This window comes from Prunus persica, chromosome G1 (genome assembly GCF_000346465.2).
Source record: "Prunus persica cultivar Lovell chromosome G1, Prunus_persica_NCBIv2, whole genome shotgun sequence".
NCBI classification, from domain to species: Eukaryota; Viridiplantae; Streptophyta; class Magnoliopsida; order Rosales; family Rosaceae; genus Prunus; species Prunus persica.
In genome coordinates this window covers 15,434,581-15,459,204 of record NC_034009.1, presented here as the reverse complement: position 1 = coordinate 15,459,204, position 24,624 = coordinate 15,434,581, and the positions used below count along the sequence as shown (strand labels likewise).

The following is a 24,624-nucleotide window of genomic DNA, read 5'->3' as shown; positions in this document are numbered from 1 at the left end:
TTCCTCTGCATCTCCCTATATGCAGCCGACCCAGAGTCTACTGATGGCTCACCCCCCTCAGCCCCACGCCCTATCATCCTACTTTCTATAGTGCCTTCTACCAGACCCTCTGTCTCTGAACTCTCCTCTTCAGAACATATATACTGGCTGGGCTCTTCACTCTCAGTATCATCCCCACCAAAGGCAGGGGGGTCAAGACTTTCCCTATCAGAACTTTCAGACATCTACAAATATGGAAAAACAATAAAAAGGAACTAAATGCACATGCAGAGAGGATCGAACCACAACAACAAAAATTTGCCAAATCTTCATGCCAGGCAAGAATTCTACATGTTCATACATATGTTCAACATGTTCATCATATTCATGCTCATGTTCAATGTGTTCTTCCTAACCTTCAACATGTTCATGCAAAACAAGACATTTCAATTCAAAGGTTCTAGCGAAATAAGGTCTAACCTTGTTCGTAGCACCACGAATGGTTCACCGGAAATCACCTCAGCCACAAGCACCACCACAAACTAATCGCCGGAAATCGCCTCTCCTCTTCTTCAATTTCTCACAAATTTTCTCAACTCAACTCAAGTGTGGTGCCTTCCCCACCCCAAGTTCCTTTTTATAGCCAACTAAGGGTACCACGCCTCGATTCACGAGCAAACCCTAGCACCTTTTCATATTCCCTCCTAAATCCCTTGTACCTACACACAATTTGAAATTCAATTTCCAAAATACACAAACAACCAAAAACAAAAAAATTGAGGGAAACATAGGGGCCTTGCCGAACGGCAAGGCCCGTGCAAACACAAAATGGAGTCCCAAAATTTCAAGTTTGCTAGCCTACTCCATAAGCCCAAACCTACTACAAGGCTCGGCCCAAATTTGATCAAGACACCCAAGCCAATTCCACCACATAATATAAATGGGCTTGCCGAACGGCAAGGCCCGGGAAACAACAAATGGGGGACTCACCTTTTCGGTCAAAATACTCTCCACACCACCCTTGCCGATCGGAAGGATTCAGCAAATACCTCAACGACCCTGCGCAGCACCTGCCGAAGGCCCTAGCCCCGTGCTCCAGCTACGACGCCTGCCGAAACAACCCCAGCCACGGCCTGCAGAATCTGCCCAGCAACACCGCCTGCCGCAGGACACCCCAGCCGTCGCCACGTCTCTTGCCGAACGGCAAGAACGTTGGGCAGCTCTCCCTTTGCTGGACACCACGACAACCCAGCTGCCGCGCAGCCAGCACCTCCTCGGACAGAACCTGCCGAAGGACAACCCCGATGCTTTGACGAAGCTTCGATCAACAACAAGGCCAGCCGTGGCCAAGACCTGCCGATCGGCAAGCACAACCAAGCTACTCCAGCTGTGTCGCCTTGCCGAAGCACCACTCCGACAGCAGCTGCTACACCGAAGGCTCACCGAACCAGTTGTTGCGCCGCCCTGCCGAAGGACCAGCCCACACTTCGATCTTCTCTTACCCTTGATCTCCTCCGGAACCAGACTTGGCCGAGGCCAGCGCAGACCTGAGTCCACAAATTTGCTTCCCGAATGGCCCGCAATATGCTCGGCTACGGACGACGGCGCAGGCTCTCTTCTCCGGTCACAATCTCCTTGCCTACCGAATTTATGTGAACAGCCCCAAAAAACAAAAAAAAAAAAAAAAAATCTCTATCCACCCTGCCGAACGGCAGGCTATATCAAGGTCCTATCCTTTTATCTTTTGGCCAAGGCCCATCTCGGGTCCAACCTTCTCAAAACCCTAGCCTTTCTCACATGCCGAAGCCCACTTTGAACCCAACCCCAGCCCCTTGCCGAAGACCCAATCCAAAAAGGCCTAGCTCCCGAGCAACCAAAAAATAGCTAGACCTTTGCCGAACGGCAAGGGCCATGTCGAAATTTTGGAGAGCAAAATTTTCAAAAACGACCCGGCTCCCAAAAAGGCCTAGCTCCCGGCCATTCAAACAAAAAAAAAAAAAAAAAAAAAAAAAAAAAAGCTAGACCCTTGCAGAACGGCAAGGGCCATGGAGACATTTTGGAGAGTCGAAAATTTTCAAATGGCCCGGCTCCCTCGATGGCCTAGCTCCCGAGCACACCAAAAAAAAAAAACGAGGGAAATATTTGGCTAGACCCTTGCCGAACGGCAAGGGCCATGGACAAATTGTGGGGAGTCCAAAAATTTCACTCGACCCGGCTCCTTTGAAGGCCTGGCTCCCCTACGGACCCAGCTCACATCTCATCTGCAACATGCCCAAGTACCCAGGTACCCAGCTACCATATGTTCACGCAACTCCTAGCTTGCCAACTTGGGGGACTAGGGAGTGCCCTACGACTCCCAACGAAGCTGGAATGCTCGGTTACAATTACAAAAACTCACAAGTTCCCAACCCAGAAGTTACTTCTCGACCGCGAACTTGGGGGACTACTGTTTACACCATAATGAACCGAGCATACCCAGCACCAAAGTGACTAGCACCAAGGCAGCCACGCCTTCTCCTGTGCCGAAGGAAGACACACTTCCGAGGTGCCAGACACCTACCGAAGCCCCCAGCTGCCAAACCTAATCTCCAGGACACGTGTCGCCACCACGACGACTTGCACAAAGTCCCACATCGAAACTTTGTGCAAACCTCCTACTTTCACCTCCCTATAAATAGGGAACAGTACCCAGGTAAAAGCAAGAACTATTCTCCCACTTTTACTGTTACTGTGCCAGAATTACTACTTGTAACTGACTTAGGCATCGGAGAGCCTTCGGCCGGCACCACACTGGTGTCCGAAGCTTAACGACTGCTTCTCCCACTTTGTCTTCTGCAGGTTTCCCATCAACCTATATTTTACCAAGGGCCTCAGCTCTCTTCCCTCCTAAAGACCCCGCATACCTAATCACTAAGTTGGACTCAATATTGGCCGGGCCATTTTGAGCATCAACAACCGCAAATTCCATAATTAAACGATATATATATAAACTCGATAGTCAACATAATCCATTTTAAATGCATGGTAATTTAATCATTGAAAATAATGCTTCTTCAAAAAAAGTCCACTCACAGAAAGTCCGACGCTGCGTGACCCTAAGAAGGTCTTGCTTGCTGGGTACGCTAAGCCAGAGTACCAATTAAAGAATATGAGGACTAGATTAAATAAAATACTACGAATGAGAACTTTAAGAATAAACTCCTAGTTTTCTCGGGACTCAAGTGTGCGTACGATGAACAGAGAGTTTCTAAGGTCCAACTACGTGTTTCGAAAGGTGAAATAACCTTGGAAGACTCTCTATCAACTGATTGGTCAAACTTCCTAAACTTGGTCAACTGTGCTTGCGGGGCCCACGACCTCCGATTTCCGATCTAAAAGTTCTTATGAGTTCAACAAAGCCTGCAAAACCCATTCTGCAAGTTTGGTCTCAATCGAGCGATCAGATCGCTCTCGATCACACGATCAAATGGTCAACGTTTAACATAATTTTTGAATCATTGATTCGGCATATCTGGAACTCCGATTCTCAATCTGTGAGTTCCTACACGATCCTAGAGGTACAGAGAATAACATATTTGGAAATGAAGCTGATCCAACAGTTCAAACATGTCGAACCCAGATATCGCCTAATATGCGTAAATCCGTTCGACTGTCAAACGATAACCAAATTCGAATCCGAGCATACCTCGTGCTTAGGATGACATGGGGAACGTTTTAAAAGCGAAATGGGCCACCACACCATGGCCCATGAGCCGATTGTGTGTGGGTGTCTTGAGAAAATTTCAGCGACCGAAAAATTCTCGAAACACCTGACAATACCTATACCTACATGTTTGTGACAATTAAGGGAGCAACTTTTGGTCTTGGGCCATGGCCAAAAAATGGCCGGAGCTTGCCAGAAAATCAAGCCAAAAACGGGTCAAAACTTAGATCCTAAATTAAGCTTCAAAACTTCAAAATTGATCACAACGAACCCAACCATCAGCAGCACAGCATGAGTTGGGGCCCACATCAGACTCTTTGCACATGGTGGCTGCTTCAGATGCAGGTGGGCTCCACCGAATAGTTTTAGGTCCAGGCAATACTTGTACTGCTATTTGGGCCCAAGTTTGACTTTTTCCAAATTTTGGCCCTTTCATTTTCTTAGGTTGGGAGACATTTTAGGCTATACTTTGGGATATTTTGGGTTTAGCCTCATGGATTGGAGATGGCCTAACCAATAATAGATTTATGTTCTTGTCTTGTTGATAGAATGGTTTCAAGAAAATCATCCATTGCCTTAGCAGAAGATCCCTTGAATTCAGCCTCCTCTCTTCTTGCTTCTCATATTTATATTTTTTACAGCGAAGAAAGGTTGCAGAAAGAAGAAAGTGTTGGGTTCGTTTTGAAAATAAACTTTTATAAGGAAAAGGAAAGGTGCCGAAAAGATAAAATGAGGTCGTCACTATGAGTGTGTTCGAACGCGCTCCACAGGCTCCCTTTCCTTCTGCGTTCTCTTGCCCAACTCTTTCAGATCCAATCGGCTCGAAGGCATCTGCGTCTCCTGGTTTCAAGTTTTCGGCTCACCGGCCTACGGAGAGTCCTGTTGTCATGAAGGATGGTTCATCCAAACAATTCCGTTCAGAGGATTTTGCGCCTCCTGGAAGCGATGATGGTGGCATGGATTAGTCCGATCAAATCCCTCCCATGCCAGAGGTCAATTTCAAAGATAAGTTACTAAGCTCTTCTTGTTTTGAATATACCGAAGGAATGGAGAAGGATGGGTTCTTTATTGAATCTGGTGATTATGAAGTTAAGGATTCTCCTTGTGGTCCTTCGATTCGTTTTTCTGAACATCTTAAAAATAAGATCTATAGACCGTGGAAAAATTCTGTGATTATCCAGTTTGTAGGGAAGACTCATACCTATAATTTTGTCCTTGCACGGTTGAAGCAGCGTTGGAGACTTAAGGGACCAATGCAATTGGTTGATTTAAACAATGGGTTCTTCATTGTTTGTTTTGTTCTTGAGGAGGACTTGTTGTATATGTTAACTGGGGGTCCTTGGGTAGTGCATGACAGTATGTTGCTGTCCAAAAATGGAGACCTAATTTTTGTGCAGCTGAGGAGCATGTCTCCCGCATTACTGTTTGGGTGAGATTATCTGGTATGGGAGTTGAATTTTTCAATTCTGAGACTATTAAGTGTATTGGGGATTTGATTGGCTCATCATATAAGGTGGATGTTCATACTGTAGGTCAAATGATAGGTAAGTTTGCAAGGGTCTGTGTTGAAATTGATTTGAATAAGCCTCTCATCCCTAACCTAGTTGTTGAAGGTAGGCCTGTTAGAGTGGAATACGAAAATCTCCCTGTGATTTGTTTTAATTGCTGCAGAGTTGGGCACAATAAAGAGTATTGTCCTTTTGCTAACCCTATCCATAAGAACAATGAGACTGATATGGATATGACTGGGGATATTCAAGAAGAGATGCGTTCTCATCAAGTGGAGAAGTTACGTAAGATGAGGCTTGATGATAATCAAAAAGGCCCAATTGACCCTACTGGGGATAAGGCAGGTTTTGGTATATGGAATGTTGTTTCGACTAGAAAAGCTTGGAAGAAGAATTTTAAAAATGGGACTACTGCTAGTGAAGATAAAGGAAAGGGTGTTAGCCCTGAGGTCGTCCACAAGAGACAGGAGAAAGTTTTTCATTCCAGCAATGCTTTGCCTCAGAAAGATAAAAAGGAAGTTGTTCAAAAGTTTAATTCTGAGGCTGGGATTTATGATGCATTTGGTTCTAGATTTAATATCTTGGAGAACGATTGTTTTGATAGTGAGCAAGAACATGTTTTTGGGACTTTGGAGAATCTTCTGTCAATTAATGGGAAGGCTATTCAAAGTAAAGATGATGATGGTTGGAATGATCTAATTCCTCCTAATAAGGGCAAGAAAAAGGTCGGTAGGCTGAGAAAAGTTTTGTCTGATATTTCAAATAAATCTTCTTCTAGGCTTGCTATTGTCTTGAGGCCTAGTTCTAAGAATTTGCCTCATGATTCCACTATAACTTCTATGTCTGAGTTGGACCAAGCTTTGGGTAATCTTAGGAGGCCTGTGACTAGCTTTGATAATGGTGGTTTGGAAATTGGGGAGGTTAATGCTCGTAGAAATGATTATTATTCCATTTCTAAGCCTCAAGCTCGAAATATTATTTATGTGGTTTACAGAGTTGTTGATCAGGATATGGAAATTCAAGATTTGAAGGATTCTGAGAGTGTGCAGTTAGATTCTAAAGTTTGTGAAGCTTTAATCATTGGTGTGTCTGCTTGTTGTGCAAAGGATGGCAAGGCTCAAGGTCTCAAGTGTATGGGGCCTTTGTCTGCCAATTCTGATTAGGTCTTTTTTGACCGTTTCTCTTTGCCTTCCATCATAATGATTGGTTGTTGGAATATTAGAGGGGCAGGTAATAAGAGATCCTTGCTTGCTATGCAAGATCTTAAGTATAGACATAAGTTGGATATGTTGGTTATTTTGGAGCCTAGAATTAGCTCCAGTAAAGCTCGGAAAGTCATTTCTCAACTTGGCTTCCCTAAAGCTGAAATTTCTGATGTTGTAGGCTTCTATGGTGGTACTTAGTTGTTGTGGGATGATGCTAAATTCAACTTGAGCGTCATTAATTACATGGATCAAGCTGTTTCTGTTTGTGTTGAGACTTCTGAGGTATTTCTTTGATATTTACTGCTATGTATGGGTACCCTTGCCCAGCTAGGAGATCTTATCTCTGACAAAACTGATCTATTATTGCTGCTTCCTGGAATCTTTCCTTGGGTTGTCTGTGGGGATTTTAATGATATCTTGTTTGAGGATGAAAAATTTGGAAAATTATCTAGTAAAAGTAGAGGTTTCAAGGACTAGTTTGATCAGCATGGGCTCATTGATTGGGGATTTTTGGGACCCAAGTTTACTTGGGTTAATAAGAAAGTTGGTGATGATTTTGTGATGAAGAGATTGGATAGGGTTATTTGTAAAAAGGAGTGGAGGGTTTTATTTCCTGAAGCTTTCGTGAGGCATCTGCCTAGAAGATGTTCTGATCATAGTCCTCTTTTGATTAGTCTTATTTCTGATAAGAGTCCTTCAGCTGAGCTTAAACCTTTTAGATTTGAGGCAATGTGACTTAAACATTGTTTATTTCCTGAGTTCATTAAAGTTAAGTGGAAGAATTTGGAAGGTTCAGTTTCTAATAAATTGGACATGTTGATTCCCCTGCTTCGGGAGTCGAATACTCAAATCTTTGGTAAAATTTTTCAAAAGAAAAAGAGAATTCTTGCTAGGCTTCAAGGTATTCAAAGGCCTCTTTGTAAGGGTTTCTCCCATTTTTTTTAGCAATCTAGAGAAGCATCTACAACAGGAGTTTGAGGATTTATTGGATCAAGAGAATGTGTTTTGGAAACAAAAATCTAGAGTTTCTTGGCTGCAGGGTGGGGATAGAAATACCAAGTTCTTTCACATTACTACTCTTGTCAGAAGAAGAAGAAGGAATAGGATTGAAAGGCTTAAAGATAATAATGGGGATTGGATCTCTAGTAAAGAAGGTTTGAAAGCGCTTGCTGTTGAGTATTTTCATGGGCTTTTTTTGGATGATGCTGTTGATATCATTCATAGTCCTTTGCCTTCTCTTTTTCTTCATACTCCTGAGGCTGATTTGGCTACTATCAATAAAGAGGTGACTGAAAGGAGGTGCAGGATGCTCTCTTTGCTATTGGTCCCTACAAGGCTCCTGGTCCCGATGGCTATTCTGGTTTTTTTTTTCCCCCATAATTGTTGGTCTCTTTCTAAGAAAGATATTGAAGTTTTGGTGTTTAAGTGTTTTTCTACTGGTTCCGTTCAAGAGTTTCTGAACAGTACTCTTGTTACTCTAGTTCCTAAAATCACTAATCCTCAGAGCATGCTGCAGTTTCGTCCAATTAGTCTATGTAACACTTTATACAAAGTTGTTTCTAAGATCATTGTTGGAAGGCTCAGACCTCTTATGTGTAAGCTTGTTAGCCCCAATCGGGTTAGCTTTGTTCATGGACGACAAATTTCAGATAATATTTTCATTGCTCAAGAGGTTTTGCATAGATTCCATAAAGCAAGAGGTAAAACCGAATATATAGCTTGGAAAATTGACCTCTCTAAGGCTTATGACAGATTGAAATGGTCTTTTATTGAGCAAACTCTTGCAGAAATTGGTATTGGGGAAACTTCTCTTCAACTTATTATGAGCTGTGTCAAGAATGTCTCTTACAAAATTATCTAGAATGGGGAGCTTACTGAGAGTTTCAAACCTCAAAGAGGTGTTAGACAAGGTAACCCTCTTTCCCCTTACCTTTTTGTTTTATGTATGGAAAAGCTTAGTCACATCATTGCTGTTAGGGTGTTAAAGAATGAGTGGAACGCTGTTAGGGCATTGCGGTTTGGTCATTTAATTTCGCACCTATTCTTTGCGGATGACTTGATTTTTTTGGCGAGGCTTCTGTATAGCAAGTGTAGGGGGCTTTTTCTCCCGGCAGCTGTAAATGGGCTGGGCTGCCGTAAAGGGCAGACTGATGGAATTATCCCCCTTGTCTGAATTCGAAAATAAAGCCCCGAAAACACTTTGAAAGGGCAACAGATGTAAGAACCCAAGCCAAAATATCTAAAATTTGAGAGCCAAAAGACGATTTTGCCCTCGCATATTTTAAAAGGGGAAAATTTGACTTTTTGATCGGAAAAGAATTTGGCAATTCCGCTTATGCCGTTGCGTAGAGCACGGCGAAACGAGTTCGTAGACATGGAGTAGACCCGAACCGGAGTTGTAATGAAGAAGTTACGGTCAAAATACTCACGAGGGCAAAATGGAAATTTTGGGAGATCATTTTTTTAAATCTGTTTTCTTCTCTCACTCTCTCATTCTCTCTCTCTCTCTCTCTCTCTCTCTCCCTCTCTCTCTCCCTCCCGAGAGTTCAGAAAAACCAGAAGGGCAGCCACCTTCCAAGCCACCCCGACCCTCCGGAACGGACCCAGCAGCACCGGCCAGCTCCCGCCAGCAACCTCAGCCCGTCCGCCGCCCCTGCTGGAGCCGCTGGAAACTGCTGGAAAACGCAGCAGTTTTGGCCGATTTTCCAACCTCAGTTTCTCCCTCATCCGGACACCAAATCAGTCGTGTGAGGTATCGATTTCTAGCTATTTTTCGTGCTCTAACTGATGGTTGGCTGGGTTTAGATCGATTTCACCTTTAGGTTGCTTAATTTTCGATTTGAAATTGGCCGAACTTCGGCCGCCGGAATCGGCCCTTTCCGGCCACTTTTTGGGGGTTGTCCAAGAACAAAAGTGACTCCAAATGGGGTGTTTTACCTAGGGTAGGAGTTTGGAGTCTCGGTTCCAAGATTTTTCCTGCACACCCGATCGCTTTGGACACCCGATCGGTCCGCGCGTGTGGCGGCGCGTGGGCCAGGGTGGTGGCACGGCTCTGGCCAGTTTTGAGACCCTCGTGCCATCACGAGCGCGTAGGATTTCGCGGAACTCAATTCGGAGTCCGTTTGAGCCCCGAACGGATTTTTCCATAATATGCGATTTCCGGGTGCAGTGTCGTCTAGCCGTTGGATCGCACCCCATTTCGGATATGTTGTCCTACATTGTTTCAGGATCGTGTAGGATTCAACGGATTTCGAATCGGAGTCCCGGATACTCCGGAATCGCGAACCCTAGGGCTAGGGTTAGGGTTTTAAGCGATAGCGCGATTTTGGCCAATCCGACCGTCCATTTCGGACCAAACTCGCAGGACATGGGTTTTACACAGTGAGGAACCTCTAGAGAATCCCAGATCGGCCATCGGAGATCGTGGACCCCACGGGGTTCCGGATCGGCCGGTCTAACAGTTTATCGCTTGGTAAGGTTTCCGGTCTTTTAAGGCCATTCTAATTATCTGAAATGCTACAGTGGGCATAGAGTTGACTTTACAATGAGAGAACGCATTTCTAGGAGCCGGGGGTCAGGGTATTTAATTTAATGTTTTTATTGAGCAGTTTAGTAATTGAATATTCATAGTTAAACAGGCATCAGAGGCCAAACTGAACCACAGGAGGGACCTTCAAGAGGTCCAGCTAGCTCGGACCAGCAGTGAGTGGACCTTTCTTTTTTTAAATGATTTTCTGAATCAGTTTTATTCAGTGTGATTTATTCCTATGAATTTAAAGATTCCTTCTATACATTGCTTAGCTGATTTTGCTAAAGTTATTTGGACAACAGACTTTGAGATTTATGATTCAGAAATATCTAGCTCAGATTTTATCAGAATACAGAGGATGTCAGATTTTATCCAAGATAATTATTTTAGACCACCATGAATTATAGAAAGCAGAGTTCGAGTTTTCTATCAGATAGAAAGGGCAGCACAGTTATAGATTGAATAAAGATTCAGTTATTCATCAGATCTTTCAGAAATATTATGATATTTATATTTGATATTTTCTCAGCAGTTAATATTTCCTTAAACCACTGTGGGTACCCGGTTACAGAAACAGGTTGCCGTCAAATAAGACGATGTCTACGGACATCCAGATTGCCTTCGGTTTATGTTGCCTTCGGATATGATGATGTCTACAGACATCCAGTTTACTTTCAGTTACGTCAGTGCAATTGACATTTGCCTCACGAGTTTTGGGGACGCCCGGACCGTGAGTGCCAGGATTGCGGATCAGGCTGACTACGGTCTCCTGAATCCTGCCAGTTTGCGGCTCGGATACACTATGTGTCACCGAGACCTGCCAGGGGAATTGACAGATTTACAGAGGATTTGACAGTTTTACAGGGGTACACCTAGGTGGTAGTTTTAAAGAAATTTCAGTGCTTTTATGCAAATATTGATTTCATTGATTTTACTCAATATTTCCTTGGTTGAGCATATCCTACATCTGGATATATATATACATGTATATATTTATGTGAATGCTTGAATTTACCCTAATTCAGTGCAGTTTACATATTCAGGTTTATGATTATCATTGTTTTTACAGTGGGGGTTATTATGTTCATACACTGTTTGAGAACTCTATTTTGGTCCACTCACACTTTTAATGTTTTGCGCCCCCCAGGCCGTAGAAGAACAAAGGAAACCACTCGGGCCATCATCCTAGCTTCCGACCCACCACCAAAGTGTAGGAGTTCGTTGTAACTCTTTTGTAAATCCTGTAAATTTGTATAGAAATGCTCTGAGATCTTGTTGAACATAAGGAACTGGTAGGATTTTTGAGACTGTTTGACAGGTGGAAGACTTTGTGTTGGTCAAAATACAGGGTAGACTCTGCCGGATTTTCGGCAGAAGTCGAAAGTAAATTTTAAGAAATTTGTTTAAGAAAAGGGTAAAAAGGTCATTCGTGCCCGGCATTCGCCAGGTGTCGGACACGCACAGGATTCGGCTCGGATTCCAAAGCGGAAATTGGGTCGGGTCCTGTCAACAGAGCCTTAGGAAGTAATTTCTTCATGCTTACAGATAAACTTTTAAGCTCAGCGTGAGTGGCATGTGGCATGGAAATTCAGGCTTTCTTAGGGGAAATTTAACATCGGTTTAGCACTGAGGGGAAATTTAGGCTTTCTTAGGGGGAAAAAACAAGTGTTAAGGTGAGAAATGAGGCATTTGTAGGAGATTTGACTAGGAAGAGAGAAATGAAGAACAGTGCTCTTTCGGCAGCTTGACAGATACTCTGTCTGTCAGAAGAGAAGAATGGAGAAGAGGGTGAACAGTGCACGAGATTGCTGGGTTTTTGCAAGTTAGAGAGAAAGCTTGCTCTCTAGGCGTGGGTTTGAGTTGAGTTTTGTTGGGTGGAAGAGACTTCATTTTATAGCCGCTGGAAACCATCACTTCCCAAGAAATCCTAATGGCTTCTACCCATCTTGGCCAAGCTTTTCCCTTCCTTTCTCATCTTCTTCCTTGACTTTTCCCTTCTTGATGAAATCCCTTCTGCCTATTTGCACCAGATCAGAGTTTGGAGCTCAAGGCCTCCTTTTCCCGCAGCTGTCTCTATGGGAGACTTCCATTCCCAGCCATCTCTTTTATCGCTTTCTTCCCTTTTTGCCATGGCTAAGTCTGATGAGCAAAGGAGTTAGGATATATATGCTGGTTCAAAGGGTGCTTCTAGCAGCTCGTAGGCTAATATTGTTTGGTTCCTTGAATGTTTCTTGCTTGGAACTTGCTCCCCCCATGTGCTGGAACTTCCCAGCAGCTTTATTCAATGATCCTGCAAACTTTCTCTACGTGGCTTCTATTTTGCAGCAAAGGGCTGAGGTTTTTTGTGGCTTATTTTGGGGTTTTGTATGGGCCAAGGTGACTCTTTAAGCAAGTGGGTTATTTTTGTTAAACATTAGGCTTTTTTGGTTGTGTCAATAGGCTATTTTGCTTGGGCTATTGGGCTATTTTTTTCTCTCTTGTGCTCACCCAGATGTTTGGGCCTAAGAAATGGACCTGAGTCTCGAGGCTCCCAAACAACCCGAGACCTTCCATTTCTCGGCCCATCAATGGGCTTCATGTTGATTCATTACCATCCATACCACAACCCACTCAAGCAAGCCCCGTGCGTTTGAGTGGCTTAGGCCCACTTAGGTTTGTAGTGTGGTTGTGTGCGAAATAATGATTTCATGCTTGGCACGACATGTCGCTTGGCATGTTTTCATTTTATCATCCTTGGGAAGGGTTGCAATGTTTAATTTTAGTGTGGCACGTGAACTGTAACTCGCATGTGGTGGATTTTTGTGCACTTCTCTTTACGTCTTTTCTTAATAGAGCGTCGCTTTGAGCCAATAATTTATTCGGGCCCAACCGTGAATTTTTTGGGTCTCAACATTAGCCCCCTTAATTATATGGGCCATGAGCAGGTGCTGGAATGGGTTGAGTAATTAAACCCAACCCAAAAAATCAGATTTGTATTTGCAAGAAACTTCTCTTCTTCCCGGGTGCAAAATGACGGCGTGTCATGATTAGTCCCAGCAGTTATTTGCAGTTTCCCAACACCAACCGCCTTCTTCTTCCCTTTTTATTATTATTATTTTCTTCTTTCTCTTCCTTTCTTTTTCTCTTTTCTTGCACCAGACACTAACTTCTTCCAATTTCTTTCTCTTTCACGCACCAGACCAAAACTTCTTTTCAGCTCTCCTCCCTTCGTTCTCCTTTGCTCCTCCACGAATTCGAACCAAGTGAGAGAGTGCAATCAGACAGAAATTACAAAACTCCAGCCGCTGGGAAGGAAGCCCCCGGTCAGACTCGACCCCGTCTTCGTTCAAAAGAAGCCCGTTCGCTGCTGCTGGAAGGGTTTGCTTTGGTGCAGATTTCTTCCTCAAATCCTCGATTTTTTTTCTCTTCTTGTTACATTCAAGGCCATCCCTTGGGAGATTCAACGAGGTATGCATTTTCTCTTGTTTTCCCTCTCCCTTTTTCCATTTTCTTCACTTTTATCTTGCATGGGCTCCCTCTTTGTATGTGAAAAGGCTAATCTTGGCATGATGTGCTTTCTCTTTTTGTTTATTTCTGTACAGGTATATACGTCTCAGGCATAGGTGGTGTAAGTGCTAGAAACCCTTGACGCTTCTACTGCTGGAACCTTCAAATCCTTCAGTCTTCTAACTTGGATTTTTGGTGCTTCTGTCTTAGCCTTTTGGTAAATGACTCTGCCAACTTTGGGTACTTTAGAATAGGTGTAGATTGGTGCTTGGCCTAGGCTTTCTTTCCTTGAGAACACATGCCTAATCAATCATGGATTTTGTGTCTGTTGCTTGTGCAGAATAGAAACTGACAGAGTGCATGTTTGTACTGCCTGGTTGAAATTTTTTTTTTATTTTGAGAAGGGACTTGCTTGTCATGCTTGTTGACCACAGAGTGAGACTTTTATTTGTCATGAGCTTGAATTTTAAATTGCATGTTTGCTTGGATGAGTTCAACTAGCCGTGCTTGACACGTATCTTACGTGTGCTAATTCTATTTTGCTTCTTTCCACATTTCTATGTGCAGGTATTTATCATTTCGCCAAGAGGTACCATGATACCATGACATCGATTAATCCGTCATCCATCCTTAGGGATCATCTCTACTCCACAGATGACAGATTGAAAATAGGGAGGCCGCCGCCTTTGCTTAAGAGCACTGATGAAGATATAATCATTGAAGAGGAGCCAGCGTCGGAAACAACTCCAGTGGTTGATCCCGCATCCATATCGAGATGCTGCATAGAGAGGGGCCTATTTCCGGTAGTCCCTTTATTCTTTCAATATCCGTGTGGCACCAGCAAGGGTTGGTCAGAGTGGGTTGACCGTGAATTGAGAGACCCTTCCACTTGTGACATTCTAAGTCGGGCACGAGTGTTGGATGCGATTTTTATTTCTAAAGCTTGCAACATTCATATTGAAGCCAAGATGCTCCGGCATGTGGTTAGGCTATGGAGTACCAAGACGCACACCTTTACCTGTTCGTGGGGAGAGTTTGCTCCCACACTTGAGGATGTAGCTAACATCTTCCACCTCCCACTTTGCGGCAGCCAAGACCTCTTTCACATTGCGTTGACTCCAGAAGATAAACTAAAGCTTGAGGCTTTACGAAAGAGCGCCCCGACTTCTCCTAGCACTTCTTTGCGGTTTAGCAACTGGATACAATTTTTCGGGGATGTTAGTAGGAATGAACCATGTCGCCTTGCAGCGTTTATATCATTATGGCTTGGAAGATTCACTTTCTGTGATTTTTCTCAAGACTGTCTGCACGAGCGGGTATTTTCTTTGGCATTGGTGATAGCACATGGCAGCATGCTTCCTCTAGCCCCTATGTTCTTGGGGCACCTATACCGCTTGCTTGACCAGGTTCAAAATCTTGAGAAAGGAGCGGCAGGAACCATGGCTGTGGAAACTTTCCTGAATTCCAGCTTCCTGCAAGTCTTTTTATGGGAGCGCTTCCGAGGGATAGAGGTATCCCCAGTTCCCTACTCGAAGGCTAAGACACTCGCTGGTTCTAATGCGAGTTCCTACGTACCAGAGAGTCTCCCTTTGATTTGCAGATGGTCACGACTGATGCAAAGGAAGGGCCAGAATTTCCTAGAGCTGCTGGACGATGTTGAGAGATTTATCTTTCGCCCTTACTGTGCTTTAACGGAGGGATTTAAATGTATACCCTTCTATGCTGATTTTGGTGATCTAGTTGGGGCCCCAATAATGACAGCACAAGGCCGTCAATTGCGAAGGGAAGCGTTGCTAAGCGCTGCGTGCCTTTCTTTGCCTACACTGGGTGATGACCACTTGAAAATTTTCGTGCATTATTCGCCTTACCGAATCAGATGACAGCTTGGGTTCAATCAGGGTGTGCCTTTCAGTCCTATCCACGGAGAGCCCTCTTCACTGCATAAAGTCTTTTGGACTGAGGACCAAGTGTCGGGAGATGGCAGGCCTTTTGCCCTTGCTTTGGCTAACAAAGGGCGTGTTGGCGGTCTCTCGAAAGCCTACCAAAACTACTGGAATCGCTGCTTTGCTACATTTAATCGATTCCATGCTGCCCATTGCGATCGATTGCTTCCCACCATAGTTCGTCATGCTCGCTTAGTGTCAGAAGAGAAGGTCATCGCCTTAAGTGAGAAGCGGAATCTGCCTTTCACTTCCAAAAGCGGAGAGATTGTTGGTGATTTTTTGAAGCTAAAGCGGAAGTTAGAGAAATCAGGCTCTCATAGTGTCGGGAAAAATGTTGCACATGGAAAACGAAAGCGGGAGGAGGGCCACAACGTTGATGAGAAAAGACAAGCTGTAAAGGGACCTAAAAAATTTATCCCCAAGGTGGCAGCAAGTGGTCCCCCCAGCCCCAAAAGGGATACTCTCTCAGAACCTTTACCACAGCAGCAACCCGTGGGTTTTGGCAGCAGCAAGGGGATTGACAAGGTGCCGGAAGCTTCGTCTCCCCACAGTAAGTTTTGGCTTTTGTCTTTATTTATTTATTTATTTATTTTTACTTCGTTTTCAGCTTGTTTCGCCATCTCTCCCCCTTCTTTTGATTTACAGGTTCATCCAAAACCAAGAGCAAAGGCAAAGTAACCCATATGGTTCCAAAGCGCCGAAGTACGCGCATACTTCGAACAAGATTTGCTAGTACCCGCAAAGACAAGGGTGAAGGCTCTGGACCTGAGGTAATTGTAACAATCGATGATGATGATGATAGCAGTGACGAAAGTGGTGCTGCAGAGGCTGAGATTAGCACCCACAGGCAAGAGAGCACTCATGGCACAAGTGGCATGGATGAGGACCCTGATGAAGGCCAATACTATAGCCATGATGAAGACACATGTTTGGATTTCGACATTCCCTTGGAGGAGCCAGGTGCCTCAGACATGCCTCCTGAGTTTGCTAGTGACCATGGGCAGCGTGTTGACATTACATTGGTATCGAATGACCTTCTTGCTTGTTCTACTTGATATATTTACATTGCATGCTGCCTGTTGTGACTTGCAATTCATACCTCGTTCTTCTCCCGCAGGTTGTGCCCACTACAGGTTACTCATCGGAGGCCGGCCTTGACTTTCCTGCTACTGTTGCTGACGCCATCTTGGGTCTTCCAGCAGCGCGGCCTCCTGCTCCTCCTGTCCTAGGCACATCTGACGCGGCTGCCGACACCTCTCCACCACTTCCAGCAATGCCACCTCCGACTCCTCTTATCTTGGGCACATCCGATATGGCTGTCGACGCCTCTCCACCACTTCCGGCAGTGCCACCTCTGACTCCTCTTATCTTGGGCACATCCGATATGGCTGTCGACGCCTCTCCACCACTTCCGGCAGTGCTTCCTCCTACTGAGATCATTGACAATAGCCATAAGGATGGTGATGCCTTTATCGCAGGTACCTCCGGCAGGCATTCATCCGGGAAAAGCATGTCTTGGCAGGATTGGGAAAATTCCTTCATGGCATTCAAAGCCTTTTTCGATGGGGGTGTCATAATTCTTCGGTCCGTCGACGAGCTTCTTTCGCTTTGCCACAAATTCAACGGTTATGTGGCATTCCAAGGCGCACTTGTGTATCCAGAGACAGTTGCGGTCTTGAGAAATTCATGGATAACTACGGCAATTTCATGGAAGCTACCGACATCACCACTTCTTTCTCAAGGTGTACTGCCTTTCGAGCCCTTGGCTTAGTGTTTCACAGGATAAACACCATGCAGCTTCTTGATATCACTGATCACAAACTATTTTGTTGGCGGGACGCGATATGTGAGGCCATAACCCTAGGCTTTCATGTGGACTTCCTTTTCAACCTTGTGAAGGACCTAGCACGCGCTGTCTTCGGAGCACGGGCCATTCGTAGTATGACATTATCACACGGTCCTGATGAGATAAGAGCTGCCACCAACTCCTTGAATATTAAACAGCGAGAATTAGAGGACAAACGTCGGGAATTACATGCCCTCCTTCTTGCTAAAGGCATTTCTGCTGACAATGCTGAATGCGTGGCAGGAGTAGCAACCAGAGCATCTCCCAGGGCCTCCTCTGTCCTCTTCGGGCGTTCTCCGTAGCCTCAAGGTATTTAGCTCATTCCTTATTTGTTTTTATTTTTATCATGCTACTCCTTCCGGCATCAGCTAGTCTTGACACATACTTTTTTTTTTTTTTTCAAGTCATCCCTCCTTGGCTTGGTAACCAATTAGCTTGGCCCATGGTTCTGTTTTTTTTTTTTTTTTTTTTGAGACTACTGGACACATGAACTTTTAGCATGTGTAGTTTTATCTTGCTTTGCCTGTAGTTTTTTTTTTTTCGACATTCTAGCTGCTACGTCATCATGACTTTGTAATTTGGTATTAAACCAGTGAAGCTTATATTAATTTCTGAATGCTTGAGGCATATTGTAATTCGCATGTCTTATATATATATATATATATGTACTGCTTAGTTGGCAAATCTTGTCCTTGTGAACTGCTTGAGATTTTCTGACAGGTTGGATACCCTTAAAAACAAGGTATATGCTGCCAAAATTTTGACAGGACCAGAATTTTTCTGAAGTTTCTTTTGCATGGTTTATTTAGACTTTAGGCTTGAAAAATAGCTTCTAGCCTTGCCTAAAAGGCCAAGCTAGTATGTGAATGATTTTTACCCAGGCTTTATAAAACTCCCAGGTGTTGTGCGCATCATGTTATTCGAGCACCTCGAAATTGAGTGTTTTTTATAATAGATTGACTTTTCATGCCTTATACTATTCTTTTTTTCTTAAGCATGATGCTTGTTGATGGTTTGGGACCCCATCCAAGTGACTTTGCTTGGCATGCCTTACTGCTAAGCGGCACGTTTTTGCTTCTTCTTTTTTTTTTTTTGTAAAGGATATTTGAAATATGCAAACAGTAAAACTTTAGAGACACAATATATATATTTTTCAAAATATTCCTTCATTCTCATTGCAAAGCCCTTGCTACCATGATGATGCATCATACAAAAGTTTCTTTTTCAAAATATGAAAATAAGAGAGAAGGAGTTCATTTTAAAACATAGGGAAAATACGATAATAAAAGTATAAGGCATAAAATTAACTTAGCAGTAATAGGGCTTGAGCCACTTCCCATTGATGGGATCCGTCAGCATGCCTTCTTTGACAGAGACCAAGCGATAATAGCCGCTGCTGTAAACCTCCTTGACTGTGAATGGGCCTTCCCATTGCGGGGCAAACTTGGAAGGTCCCGACACTTGTCTTCTTACATGCTCCACGACTTTTAGCACGAGGTCTCCTTGCTTGAAGGATCAAGGCTTGACTGTCTTGTTATAGGCTTGGGCAACATTTTTATGGTACAACGCTATCCTCCTCTCGGCTTCCGCTCTTTTTTCATCCAAAGCTTCGAGGTCCAGAAGGCGCCAATCCGAGCATGACTTTGTCTCCCATTCGAGGTCGTTAACGGCTGATACTCTGGCAGTGGGGATGGTAATCTCTACTGGTGAAATGGCATTAGACCCATACACAAGCAAATAAGGCGAGAAACCTGTGGCACTTTTTGGAGAGGTGCAGTAAGCCCATAAGGCATCCGGCAGGTGAACACTCCAACCTCCTTCATACTCATAGACCATTTTGCTTAGGATCCTCAATAAGGTTTTGTTTATGGCCTCTGCTTGACCATTTCCTTGTGGGTAATAAGGCGTGGAGTGGCGATGCTTGATACCATAGCCACTAAGCGTCGAGCCTACTTGCTTATTGACAAACGGGGTGCCATTGTTGGTGACAATCTTATACGAGATTCCAAATCTGCATACAATATATTCACGAATGAAGTTTGCAATAGCAGCCCTCGTGGCCTTCCGAAGAGGAACCGCCTCAACCCACTTTGTGAAATATTCAGTGGCTGTGAGGATCCATATATAGCCTTCGGATGGTGGATGGATAGTCCCGATGAAGTCAAGCCCCCAAGTGTGAAAAGGCCAAGGAGTGCGCATATCTTGCAGCAGGGTGGGAGGCTTGTGACTTAAATTGGCGTGGACTTGGCATGTGTGGCACTTTTTCACAAAGTTGTACGCATCGTTCGTCATAGTAGGCCAATAATACCCAACACTCAGCAGCTGTCGGTAAAGCCTCTTCATCCCTTAGTGCTCACCACATTCTCCAGCATGAATTTCTTGCATGACCTGCTGTGCTTCTGACTCTCCCAAGCATTTTAATGGCTCACAATTGAACCCTTTGCGGTAAAGAGTCCACCCATCTATGAAATACCTTTTCATTGTCTTTTTGAGCTTGCGAGCATGTTTGGGATTGGTTGGCAAAACTCCATTGATGAAGGATGCCAAGTACAGAGCCCTCCAGTCCTCCGCAAACGAGATGGTGAATGATTCCTCGGTGGAGGGTATCGTTGCACACTTGGGACAATTGGCTTGCATTTCGGCTGCTTGTTTCTTCATCTCTGGCCAGTAATAACCCTTGCGTTGCAAACGTCGATACAAGCTGATTATTGGCTCCAAATTGCAAGTGACCTCATGTACTTCTTGGAGCTTCACTCGTGCTTCTGTTGTCCCTATGTAGCGGGTCAAAATACCTCCTGGAAGGCGTCTGTACAGCTCCCCGAAGATGATCGCATAATCCTTCAATTCTTTGATGTCGCTTCCCTTGTTTATTTTTTCTTTCACAGGTTTCCTCCAGTCGTCCTATTCCAGCTGCTCCTCTTGGGCCATTGCTTCGATCACCGGCATGTCCTTCTTGATTACGGCAATGTTGGGTTGTTCTTCAACAAATGAAAGCTTCGATCCCAAAGTATCCAACGCATCATCATATCTATTAGTAACCCCAGGAATATGTTCCAAGACAACTTGTTTGAAAGACTGAACAAGCCTTTCAGCGGCTGTGCGATATGGCGCCAATGTTGACTCCTTCATAGCAAAATTCCCTTGCAATTGACTCAGCACCAAGTTTGAGTCCCCTATAATTTTAATTCTTTCTACACCCATCTCCCTTGTTGTAGACATCCCCATGATGAAGGCCTCGTATTCCGCCGTATTATTTGTGCATGGAAAATTTAGCTTGAATGAGAGGGCCGCGGCCTGCCCCTCGGGACAAGCACTACACCTGCTCCTCCACCTTTCGATGTATAAGACCCATCAAAGTAGAGGGTCCATGGTTCCTCTTCTGTAACAACAGCAACTATTTCCGGCACCTCCCCCAGAACTTCCTTAGAAAGCATTGATTCTTCAACTTCAGGAAATAGAGCCAGCATGTCGATCACGGCTTGTCCTTTGATGGCTTTCGGAGTGATGCATGTGATATCAAATTCAGACAGCTGTAGCAACTAACATGCAAGACGTCCAGATAACACCGGCCTTGTGAGCAAGTATCTTACGGGGTCAGACCTTACTATGAGCTGCAACTTGTGAGCAAGGAAGTAATGTCGCAAGCGTTGTGCAGTATAAACAAGGGCAAGACACAAGAGTTCGGTTCTTGGGTATCTCGTTTCAGCTCCCCTTAGCTGCCTACTCACATAATAAATAGGACTTTCTTCTCCACCGTGGTCATCTTGAGCAAGTAAAGCTCCAACAGCTGTATTTGTTGCAGCCAAATAAAGCTTGAGAGGAAGCCCCGGAATGGGTGCTCTCATAGTGGGCAGCTTGGTGATTATTTGTTGCACTTGCCCATAGGCTTCTTGACATTCCTTACTCCATTCGTACGGCTTGCCCTTCTTGAGTAAGGGAGTAAAAACACTCATAGTGGCAGCGAGACCTAAGATGAACCGTCGAATATACGATAATCTTCCGATGAAACTTTTCAATTCCTCTGGGTTTCTAGGTGGCGCAAGAGAATTTAAGGCTCTAGTCTTTTCGGGATCCACATCTATGCCACGCTGGTGTGCTTGAAACCCCAAGAATTTACCGGATGAAACTCCAAATGCGCACTTCTTTGGGTCATCTTTAGCTCGTATAGCCGGCACCTTTCCAACACCCTTCTCAAAACTTCTTGATGGATTTCTCTAGTTTTGGACTTCACTACGAGATCGTCCACATAGTCTTCCACTTCTTTTCCCATCATGTCATGAAATACTACCGTTATGGCCCTTTGGTAGGTGGCGCCAGCATTCTTGAGACCAAATGGCATGACCGTGTAATAAAAATTCCCATATGGCGTTCGAAAGGCTGTCTTTTCGGCATCTTTGGGTGACATCTTGATCTGATTGTAACCACTAAACCCATCCATGAATGACAGCAAGCCTTGACCCGAGGTTGAATCGATCAAGATATCTATGTTGGGCAGCGAAATTCATCCTTTGGGCAAGCTCGGTTGAGGTCTCGGTAGTCTGTGCATATTCTAATTACACCAGTCTTCTTTTTCATGGGAACAATATTTGCTAGCCAAGTTGGATGCTTGATCGGCTTGATGAATCCAACAGCTAACAACTTTTCAATTTCCACCTTGATTTGCTTTTAAATTTCAAGATGAAAAATTCCTCCTTGGCTGCACAACAGGTTTTATACCAAGCTCGATATTCAAAGTATGACTTACTAAGCTTAGATTTAAGCCGGGCAGTTCCTCATAGCTCCAAGTGAACACATCTCGGAATTCCTTTAGCAAAGATACCAAGGCCTCCTTCTCTTTACTTGTTAAATGAATGCTGATGGAGATGGGCCTTGAGGCAGATGGATCTCCACTCAAATCAATTGTTTCCAGCTGCTCAGCTACCGCTGTTGATCCATCTTGCATGTGTCTAGATGCCGTCATTCGTTCTTGGAAAACACAAGGCGTGGGTGCCTTGTCATCTGGATCCTCATGGTTGTTCGTTGGCATTGATTCTCCTCCATACTCGGGGCTTTCCCGTAGAACACGGTTAAGCCCCCAATCCCGTCATAAGCGATACACTGTGAGTCCATTTGGCAGTGTCACTTTCGAGCATTGGGGATGATCGTAAGCATGATTATTGACCTCCGAGTGCTTCTTTCTTTCCCGATCGACAATGGTGATGAGCTCCTCATTGCTTAGATCACGAATTTCAGTCCATGAAGGAAGATAGGTCCCGAAATCCTTGGATGGGTTACTTCCAGCACCTGTGCATTCGGTGTAAAATTCTGCCTCGGAGTAGCGAACTTCATTTTTATTGAATGGTGCTTGATTCCTAGGTATGCGTAATGGTCTCAGCCCAATCCTTCCCTTCACGCATTGATGATAAGTAAAGACCACGAGCTTATGCTTGTTGAGCCATGGCCTTCCAAGCAAAGCATGGTATGCCACATCCACGTCTACGACATAGAATTTGGTAAGCGACCGAATTGGCCCAACCTTCAAATTTACTTGCATATGCCCGACTGTGACTTCACTCTTATTCCTGAAACCGCTGATGCTTGTTTGAGATTGCACGATTTTGGATAATGGATACCAGTTGCCGTAAGCATAAATAGAGGTAGTATATTGACAGAGGAACCCGTGTCCACCAAAGCTCTTCTTATAAACACATCGTTGATTTGTCCTTCCAAGTAAAGTGGCCTTCTATGATCCGAATGTGGCACTTCCATGTCTTCGTCCGTGAAGACGATAGCATTGTCATTTCCCAAAAATGACCTTTGTAGTTGAGCGGTGAAGCAATGGGGATTCGACTCTGCAGAGATGTTCATGAAAGCTACAGCAGCTACTTCTCTGTCTTGAGGCCCAAAGCCGAGTTGGTCAAAGAGTGACTTGAACTTCAGGTTTCTCTGGAGGACCTGCGAAGCTGTGGGCCCCTGCTTCAAACTTAAATATAGTTCCATCACACCTGTTTCAGCCTCTGTAAGGTTATGAAACGTCACGGTTGTTGTTTCCTACTGCCCCGATGAAGGCCCCGAGTAGCGTTCTTCCGGCATGTCTAACACGAACACTTCGTTGCCCAAGTCGTCACCCCACCCACCAGCGAGTGGCCATGGAGCGTTGTAACTTGAAGGCTTCGAATATTTACACCAATATGCCTTCTCCATGTTTCCCCAACGTTCCCACATAGCTTCTGGTGGCTTTGGGTCATTCCTCCATAGGTGGCACAATTCATCATCCTCGAGCACATCATCAGAACATGTAACGACATCAGCTACCTCTTTTCCCCTTCATTTTGGCAATGGGTCTTCATCAATTGTTTGCCTCCTTGAGGGAAGCTCAAGGACTCCCTCATGTATTTTGGCATGTAAAATCCTCCTTAGACTCTGACACGCAGTAGTTGGATGCCCCACAAATTGATGATAACGGCAGTACCTAGGATCATTCTTTTCTTCTTGGGTAGGAATTTTGTGGGGTCTAACAGGCCTGATTGCACCATCAGCAATCATCGTGTCAAGGATAACATGAAATTCCTCATCTTTGCATGGTAGTGGCGGATATGTCTCCCTATCCTTCCGTTTGTGCGAGTTGTAATTGTTGGATGGCTTGTTGTTTATGGCCAATGTTTGGTGCGTCTCCTTCTTCTCGTTCTTCCAAGTCCTTTGTCCCATTGGCTTGACAGACATGCTCGTCCTCCTTACTACTTCCAGTAGCCTTGAAACTTGACTGATGCCAATATTCTCCAAATAAACCCTATAATCTGCCACAATATTGCTAATGCAAATTTCGACAAGCGCCTTCTCATCTTTCTCATCGTAGCAGTCCAATGCCAGGTCCCGGAACCTGTACACAAAGTCCACGGGATCCTCACCATGTTTTTGACGAGTGTTGTTAAGTTAAGTAGTGGTGACTCGTTCTTCATGCTGGAAATACTTCTTACAAAACCTGCTTGCCAAGTTTTCCCAAGAGTGAATAGAGCCCGGTGCCAACGTCGTATACCATGTGTAAGCACGATCGGTAAGGCTTTTTGAAAATTCTCTAAGTCGGAGATTATAATCATCGGCATGCGGTCCCAAGGCATCAATGAAGCGATTGACGTGCTCCTTCGGGCTCCCCTTCCTTCTGTCAAAGAGGACAAAGGTTGGTGCCTCGTAGCCTTTAGGATACGGCTATTGAAGCAAGCTTGATGGGTACGGTGGCTAAGGAAGGTACTTCCAATCCTCCTGACTTCGACTCAGTTCTTTTTCCAGTATGGCAACTACTTCATCTTGGGTGACAAAAGATGGTCCCTTTTGTTCAGACCCCTTTCCACCAGCAGCAGATTCCTCTTGTGGGTGTCTCTCGTTTTCTTCGCTTGGCTTAGCAGCAGAGTTTTTCAGCTCCTTGATTGTTTTTGCTATCTCCCTTTG

At 44.5% G+C, this 24,624-nt stretch overlaps 2 protein-coding genes and 1 long non-coding RNA gene across 3 annotated transcripts; 2 read left to right on the top strand and 1 right to left on the bottom strand.

Moving 5' to 3' along the window:
- On the top strand, positions 8,888 to 10,441 carry LOC109946554. Its single transcript, XR_002269683.1, has 2 exons — positions 8,888 to 9,147; positions 10,034 to 10,441. It is a non-coding gene; the product is annotated as an uncharacterized LOC109946554 (long non-coding RNA).
- On the top strand, positions 14,013 to 17,834 carry LOC18793452. Its single transcript, XM_007227617.2, has 4 exons — positions 14,013 to 15,260; positions 15,309 to 15,903; positions 15,999 to 16,375; positions 16,471 to 17,834. Exons 1-4 carry the CDS (start codon positions 14,013 to 14,015, stop codon positions 17,122 to 17,124), a joined length of 2,874 nt encoding a protein of 957 aa, XP_007227679.2. The 3' UTR covers positions 17,125 to 17,834.
- On the bottom strand, positions 18,715 to 19,491 carry LOC109946499 (uncharacterized protein K02A2.6-like). Its single transcript, XM_020554568.1, has one exon. The coding sequence runs from the start codon at positions 19,489 to 19,491 to the stop codon at positions 18,715 to 18,717; it is 777 nt and encodes a 258-aa protein (XP_020410157.1).

Coding starts and splice junctions, on each gene's coding strand:
- LOC18793452 (XM_007227617.2), top strand. CDS start 14,013: ATGACATCGATTAATCCGTCATCCATCCTTAGGGATCATCTCTACTCC. Junction 15,261..15,308: donor ATGACCACTTGAAAATTTTC/GTGCATTATTCG, acceptor GGGTTCAATCAG/GGTGTGCCTTTCAGTCCTAT. Junction 15,904..15,998: donor GGAAGCTTCGTCTCCCCACA/GTAAGTTTTGGC, acceptor TTTGATTTACAG/GTTCATCCAAAACCAAGAGC.
- LOC109946499 (XM_020554568.1), bottom strand. CDS start 19,491: ATGACGAACGATGCGTACAACTTTGTGAAAAAGTGCCACACATGCCAA.